Below are 8,459 nucleotides of genomic sequence, written 5' to 3'. Positions count from 1 at the left end.
CATAAACTCAACATTGCCATGACTCATGTACTGTATAGTATATCATAACTTATTATACGCCTTCGGCGTCGGGGGGTGTTATTCGCCCCGTCGGGAAAATATTTTCCTATAGTCACGTGTGGACAATACATTATCCCTTACATAACATACAGTACATAGCGCTGACAGGTTAAACCAACTAACAAGATTGATACAGTATGTTCACTTTTTATTTTATTTTTTAGTTCTACCCAATGGCTGTATACAGCTATTGGTTCTACCGTTCTAGCCTCACTTTTAACAGCATGTGCATTCATCTTTCCTGTCCAACACACAAACAGTCCCACTTCCATCCATATCCAGCCTGTCCGCATTTAAATATAGGCTACTGACACTACATCACTCCCACCCACTCCTACATCTGTAGTGTGCAACGGAGACATGACCCCTCTTCTCTACCCGCGGCGGCCCCAGATTGCATTAGCTTCTCTGGGCCACTCGTGTCTGGCTCCTGCCTGCACTGGTGGTCCTCCACCTACACAGCTACCTCCGCAGCCTCCCACTGATCGCACTCCTGATAGACACAGGCCAACACCCCCTCCATCATTAGCATCATCCACATCCACATCCACATCCATATCCACATCCATATCCATATCCATATCCACCCACCCACCTACAGTGCAGAGACAGCCCAGCGAGAGAGAACACCCTGAATATTACCCCTATTTACATTTTTGTTTATAACCTGAATGCGCGAAACTAGCTGCGCACAACTCAACCTCTGATTGTTGGAAACCGCTGTCGGTCAAAAAATTAGCTCACGTGGTTGGCTGCCAGTGTCTTGCCCCTCCTTGCAACATTGTGTTTACAAACACGGCGACCCCATGTACTGTATACAGTACTCAAACATACACAATCACACACATACAGTAGTACACAATACAAAATTTGAACACACACAGACACGCAAATGGGACATATCAATGTACACCCAAAAGTATAACCGAAGACTTTCACACACACCAGCCTAAACAACTACTCTCTCTCTCTCTCTCTCACACACACACACACACACACACACACACACACACACACACACACACACACACACACACACACACACACACACACACACACACACACACTTGGCACATATATACTCTTTTAATGGACTCTATTCATTAGCGATGCGATCTATCCCATAATGAGGCCTACAGCTGTGCTAATGGCCACCGTGCCCTTTAGGGTTTCCTAGAATTCCCTTTGGGAGCTGTGGCGGTGCTGCACCCGGAGGCAAGCTCTGTGGTGTGTGTGTGTGTGTGTGTGTGTGTGTGTGTGTGTGTGTGTGTGTGTGTGTGTGTGTGTGTGTGTGTGTGTGTGTGTGTGTGTGTGTGTGTGGAGGGGGGTTGATGTGGGAGGGGGACAGCACAGCCCTTTTATGAATATTAGGCTGTGGGGAGGGAGGGAGGGAGTGTGGCGGGTGGGGGGTGGTGGGGTGTCGGGGGAGAGGAGGAGTTCACCGCCAGGGTTAAATGATGTTTATGCTCCAGGTTCATTCATATCATATTTTCTCACACTGAGCTATACTGGTGTGTTGTTGCTGCCTGGGAGGTGAGCAGCAGCAGTGTGTGTGTGTGTGTGTGTGTGTGTGTGTGTGTGTGTGTGTGTGTGTGTGTGTGTGTGTGTGTGTGTGTGTGTGTGTGTGTGTGTGTGTGTGTGTGTGTGTGTGTGTGTGTGTGTGTGAGAGAGAGAGTGAGGTTTTGGGAATATGCTGTGTTTCTCTTTCTTTTGATGGCAGGCGGGAACATGCTGGAGGCACTGGCAGAGGGGTCATTCCACGCCAAATCAACAAAAGCCCGCACACTTAGGTCTCAAAAAAATCTGAAAATATTACTGAGTGTACCCATGGTACTTAAGACAAACACTGTTACTTTATTTGAATGTAAGATGTATACTCTCCATGTTACAGCCAATTTCACTGGGGGAGGGGGGCGCCCATTTTGTTCACACTCTTTTTTTTGTCAAAGTTCACAAGCCCGTAGCTCAAGAACTAAACCTAGTAGGAAGCTCACATTTTGCATGCTGGTACATAGATAGGAATAGTTTGTTGCAAAACTGTCAGTTTTGGTCTGTATGATCCTGCATCGTCATGGCATTCCCTCAAAGATGATACAAATTGTACTGGAGTTTTTGGCTGTGCTCTGTTAAGGCCTTCAGAAGACATATTTGTGCCCAACATAGCCTCATGATTTTTTCCCCTTGTAGATACAAGTAGAAACACTCCCATAAAAATATATATATAGAAAGGTAACTATCAGTGTTTGAACAGAAGACCGCATAACTCTGACAAATCATTTTGGGTATCATTTTCAGAGCACCAGAACACCTTGTGGGATTGTCCAGAAATTTTGTTTATATATTTTTTCTTTATTCTCCATGAATTCTTCTTCTTAAAAATGACACTTTGACTTGTCTTATTTGAAGTTTTCTTTTGTAATTTCCACCCTATACATGGGCAAAATGCAAAAAGAGAGCAACATGATTTCGATAACATTTAATGTAAAGGCTAAATAATCAAATGCAAATTTTGCCCAGACATGATCACCCGAGAGTCCCTGTGCAGGGTGCAGGTATCCCTTTCAATTTAAATGATTTCAGGAGCGTTCAATGTGGGAGCAGGTTCGCACACCAAAAGAGACAGTAGGTCAGGCACAAGGAGTCATGTTGTTACTTTTTTTGACCAGCAGATGGCAGCGGAAGAAACGCATAGAAAACATATTGCCCTCAATGTGCATGTTGCCCATGTTCAGGTTGGAAATTACAAAAGAAAACATCACATAAGACAAGTCTCATTTGCATTTTTAAAAAGAAGAATTCATGGAGAATGAAGAAAAAAATAAAATAAAAATCTGTGGACAATCCCACAAGGGGTTCTGGAGCTCTGAAAATGACACCCAAAATGATTTGTCATACTTGTTGAGGGTCCTTCTGGTCAAACACTAATGGGGTTTTCCTTTCTATTTATAGATTTTTATGAGAGTGTTCCTACTTGTCTCTACAAGGGGAAAAAATCAAGAGGCTATGTTGGGCACAAATATGTCTTCTGAAGGCCTAAACAGAGCACAGCAAAAAACTCCAGTACAATTTGTATCATCTTTGAGGGAATGCCATGACGATGCAGGATCATACAGACCAAAACTGACAGTTTTGCAACAAACTATTCCTATCTATATACCAGCATGCCAAATTTGAACTTCCTACATGGTTTAGTTATTGAGCTACGGGCTTGTGAACTTTGACAAAAAAAAAGAGTGTGAACAAAATGGGCACCCCCCTCCCCCAGTAAAATTGGCTGTAACATGGAGAGTATACATCTTACATTCAAATAAATTTACAGTGTTTCTCTAAAGTACCATGGGTACACTTGGTAATATTTTCAGAATTTTTTGAGACCTAAGTGCGCAGGCTCTTGTTGATTTGGCGTGGAATGACCCAGAGGGGAGGGTGAAGGAGAAGGAGAATGACACACAGAGAGAGGGGGGGGGCAGTCCACTAGACAGAAAGTGTGTGTGTGAGAGAGAGAGATAGAGGGAGAGACAGAGAGTGAGAGAGACAGACTGAAAGTGAGACAGCAGAAGAAATACTAGATGGAAAGAGGAAAAAGAGGGAGAGGGAGAGGGAAATTGAGGAAAGGTTCTGCGAAAAACAGAGAAGAAAAGGGACGTGCTGAGGTGAAAATGAAGTAGCCTTTAGTTTATGTTTACGCCGCTTGGTCCCACAAGTCAGCCAAAGTGTGTAAGGGGGGTGCCTGACTGATTGGGTGGTCGAGATTATTCAGCCTCCAAACCCAAAGCATCTCTGGGAGCAGAGACGCAACGGCGGCACAGACATAGACATAAGCTGCGGATTACACCAAACATCCATCAGATAGTACACCGTAATTTAATGTCTCCTCAGATACTGGGGGGAAAAAATCACACAAAGCAGGCAGAGGGGGAGTAGTAGGGGGTAGAGAGGGACTTAGAGGATGGAAAATGAGGGATGGTTTGGTTGGTGGTTGGGAGTCGTTGGGGATATATCTTCCAGTGCCCTGACGTGTTCTACAGTCTATAATTTCCAACAGAGCAGCAAAAGCAGAGAAGAGGAAAAAGGGGGTGGGGGGGTGGGGGGTGCAGAAAGGTTTTTTTTTTTGTTTCGCACCCCCGCCTCGTTTTCTTTGACTAAAGCGTCCGGTTGCCTACCCTCAGAGGCATTCAGCGCGTGGCCACAGTTAATTGCCTGTCAAGAGGTAATAATGGACCATTTCATTTCCTCGTCTGGCACGCAGTTAGGGGACGTTTACATTTAATATGAGTGATTATTAGCTTTATCGGAGGCTCCTATCTGGTACCTCACGCTTTCGGAGCGGCGGTCGGAGGCAGATAGAGAGAGTTGCGTGCGTTCCTGTCCCGCATTTCTTTATCGGGGCAGAATGACCTTCAGGGTCAGCCGAGCTTCGTTTTTTGACTGCGGCGAATCACTACTCAGCGTTGCGGTACCTGCCGTGTGAACGTGTGTGTGTGTGAGTGTGTGTGTGTGTGTGTGTGTGTGTGTGTGGGAGCGCGCATGTGTCATTCTACTGTCCATTCTGCCACATAGCAGCACAGCTGCGTTCAGTAACAGATGAAGTGGACCGATCGTGTCTTTAGACGAGCATGTTGGTGAGAAACAAGACTTTTAAAGTGAATGCTGTGATTTCTGTGGCAATTCTCACATTTTCTTCATTTTTACTTGTCTTTTCTAGAGTTTGGAAAATTCTTGTGACGCCTGCGTGACGTACAGCTGCAGCTGCAACTGCACGCATTGCGCCAGGAGAGGGGCAGGTAAGGCATACTTTTGTTTCCGTCCCAGAAAACATCACTCGCCGCTCTGCTAAATACAACCTTTCGTTGTATTGTGTCAACGAGCGAGTCAGATATCAATGAGGCATGAAATGATCTGGTTGTTGTAGTTGGTTGGGGGTGGGAGAAGAAAAAAAATTGCCGCAAACGGGACGAGAGAATGTGGATGAAATGTAAGCGGTGACACAACATGCATGCTCGTGTGATTTGGCGAATGGATTGAACATATTATTGTAAGTTGAAGTAGTTATTGTGTTATTTACCTGGCACTGTGGAAGAGGAGTCTGTTGCCAAAGGGTATTAATGCAGATGAAGAGACGCTGCCACTTTAAACTCACATAATTGAGCTGCTTCAAAAAAAAAGGAAAAAAAAAACTCTACCCAACTGGAATACAGAGTACAAAAATTGCGGTCCATCCCAAGGAGGGGGGGGCATTTACTCTCCCCACTGCAGCCCAAACAGGGGAGAGAGGTGTGAGAAGTACAGTACGGATTTGGGTCTGTGGGGCGTTGATGGGAGGGGGGCAGATTTTTTTGTTGGAAAAAAAAAAGATAGCAGACTCCTTTCCCAGTGCATAACCAGCCAGCTCCCAGAGTCCCATCTGCCTTGTCGTCACGCTCACTCGCTCAGTTCAATTCTCATTTCATTCTTTATCGCAGCCCAGCGGAGCCTGCGACAGAGGCATTATCAGCTGTCAGAGGGGAAACCTGCCTGGGAGTGATAGCGGCGCCTGCAAAGGACGGACAGACGAGCGGAGGAGTGGGCGAGCGGACGGACCGAGGGAGGCGAGAAAAGAGGAAAAAAACAGCGGGGAGGACGACAAAAAAGTGGAGCGCAGTGGCCACTCCAAGGTGACAACAGTGGAGGAGGGAGGAGGAGGTGGTTTTGGTGACGTGGCGGCGGTGGTGGTGGTGGTGGTGTTGGTTTCGGCTCCGGCCACCGCATTGAAACGCAAGGAGAAAATACGGAGGGTGGAGTGAGAGGAGGGCGTGTTTGATTAGGGTTTTTTTTTTGGTTTCGTCAGGGTTTTTTTTTTGGTGGGTTTCCGTGATGCTCTCCTCCGCCCTCCAGATCCTGGCATTCGCCCTGGCGCTGCTGGGCTTGTTTGGGGCAACGGTGGCCACCCTGTTGCCCAACTGGAAGGTCAGCGCCGACCAGGGCCCCAACATCATCACGGCCATCACCCAGATGCAGGGCCTGTGGATGGACTGCACCTGGTGGAGCACGGGCGTCTTCAGCTGCACGCTCAAGTACTCGGTGCTGGCGCTGCCCGCCCACGTCCAGACGGCGCGCACCACCATGGTGCTCTCCTGCATGATGTCCACGCTGGGCCTGTGCCTGGCCGCGCTGGGCCTCAAGTGCACGCGCTGGGGCGGCAGCCACCGGGCCAAGGGCCACACGGCCATCGCGGCGGGCGGCTGCTTCGTGGCGGCCGGCGTGCTGTGCCTGGTGCCCGCCTCCTGGTTCACCAACGTGGTCATCACCACCTTCCTGGACGCCCGCGTGCCCGAGAGCAGCAAGTACGAGCCGGGGGGAGCCGTCTACGTGGCGTTTGTGTCGGCCGGCTTTTTCCTGGCGGCGGGGGTGCTCTTCTGCCTGTCCTGCCCCGGGAAGAGGGAGCTGGGCGAGCTGGAGCTAGGCACCTCCTACCCGCTGCGTCCATCCAAGGCCACCCAGCCCAAGCAGCAGCAGCAGCAGCAGCAGCCGCAGCTGCAGCACCCGAGGCTGTCCAGGCAGGCGAGACAGAGCCAGACGGACCCGGAGCAGGTGACCCGCGAACAGCAGACGCAGCCGCCGACGCCCGTCGAGCAATCGTCAAGTGTGCCTCCGCCGCCCCCTCTGCCCGCGCCCAGCAGCCGGGACAAGGCAGACAAGCTGGCCGACAACCAGCACCACGCAGACGAGCCGTCCCCGGCACTGACGCTGCCGCGGACACCGCTGAAGCTGCACACTCCGTCGCACTCGTACGCAACCGCACCGACACCATCACCCCAGGTGATAGACAAGATGTACGAAGCGGACCGGCACTCCTTGCAGGAGAGGGAGCTCCGGCGCTCCTATCCGGAGAGGGAGTCACGGCACTCCTTGCAGGAGCGGGAGCTGCCATACTACTCCCCATCCCGCTCGCGACCTCCTCCACCACCGGACGTCAAGACCCTGTACAGCCTCAACGACTACGTCTAGCTGCCTCTCTGCTGCAGGGACAGCACCTCCTCCGAAAAAAGGGAAGAGCGACATCAACGGAAAGGAAAGGAAACTAAAAAGCATTTGGTTCATGGCTTGTCCTCTTTGTACGAAAGGCAGACATAAATGGTAGAGGTAGAGAGAGAAACTGAGGCAATAGGGGGTAAGTGGAGGAGGAGAAGTGGATAAAAAGGGAGGGAGGGAAGGGAGGAGGAGAAGGGAGGAGGAAGGAGGAGGAGGAGGGTAATGACTTTGACGACGTTATCTTCCTCACTCATCTGTTCCTTCTGCACAGCAAGCAGTGAGGGATGGAGGTGTTGCCATTATCTTCAAGCCCACAGGCTGGGGATCCCGCAAGCCCTCGGTGTTGTGTTGGGAGGCGAGCGCTGCAGCTGTGAGCTTGCTTGCTTGGACAAAGGGGGACAGATCAGGTAGTAGAAGCGACGAAACACCCGACGACAAAAAAAAGCAAAAAAATGCACAAGTACAGCTTGAATGACACGTCGTGAAATCAAAATGGGGGAGAAAAAATTGACGTAGCGGCACGGCTGACATGGAACAGTTTTTACCTCACCAAAGCTTCCGGCATAAGCTAAAACGCAACGAGGAATACGAAAAGAAAAAGCGCACACATTTCCTTATCTTCATTGCTTTGAATAGAAGGGGTGACGACCATTTCAATAGCATATGCAATTATAGCTTTCCCCCCCGCAATGACTTGATTACAGTTATCTCTGTCTGCTTGGCTCAAACGCAGCTCGTAGGATGATTACAATTCAACTAGCGCATGCTGTCTGTCCGCTACTTGCCAATGCCTCGTTGATAAATAAGACACATTTTTACAGCTACAACGCAAAAAAGGCTTATCGCTTTCTAGAATGTTGCTACAAACAGCTGCTGTTAGAGTTTAGAACTAAAATTTAAAGGAGGGATGTATAGATTTTCTCAAGAGGATATATTGGTGTGTGTAATGTGTGCTGATTGTCTCATAGAAAATGCTTTCTGTGTGTGTGTGTCTTTGGTCTGCGTGCGTGTGTGTGTGTGTGTGTGTGTGTGTGTGTGTGTGTGTGTGTGTGTGTGTGTGTGTGTGTGTGTGTGTGTGTGTGTCTTTGTTTGTCCAGACTGTTTTCCAGCAGGTCGTGGTGTGGAGGCAGAAACACAGTGTGTTGGAGCCCATCTGAGATAATGATGCTCTTTGCTTTCCCATTAGGAAGCTTGTCGCTTGGATGCACTCTGCTCATTTATGGTGGGACGAGCACACACACACACACACACACACACAGACACACACACACAGTCACACATGCGCGCACGCGTATGCGCACACACACACACACACACACAGTCACACATGCGCGCACGCGTACGTACGCACACACACATACACACACAGACACGCACACACACACACA

At 49.2% G+C, this 8,459-nt stretch overlaps 1 protein-coding gene across 1 annotated transcript; it reads left to right on the top strand.

The window, feature by feature from the left end:
- Window positions 1–5,708: 5,708 nt before the first annotated feature.
- LOC134469113 (claudin-20-like) lies at window positions 5,709–8,072 on the top strand. Its single transcript, XM_063223157.1, has one exon. It carries the CDS (start codon window positions 5,914–5,916, stop codon window positions 7,045–7,047), a length of 1,134 nt encoding a protein of 377 aa, XP_063079227.1. The 5' UTR covers window positions 5,709–5,913; the 3' UTR covers window positions 7,048–8,072.
- The last annotated feature ends 387 nt before the right edge of the window (window positions 8,073–8,459 follow it).

Source organism: Engraulis encrasicolus, chromosome 18 (assembly GCF_034702125.1).
Source record: "Engraulis encrasicolus isolate BLACKSEA-1 chromosome 18, IST_EnEncr_1.0, whole genome shotgun sequence".
Lineage (NCBI taxonomy): Eukaryota > Metazoa > Chordata > Actinopteri > Clupeiformes > Engraulidae > Engraulis > Engraulis encrasicolus.
The sequence above is the reverse complement of the archived record's forward strand: the minus strand, read 5'-3'. Positions and strand labels throughout refer to the sequence as shown.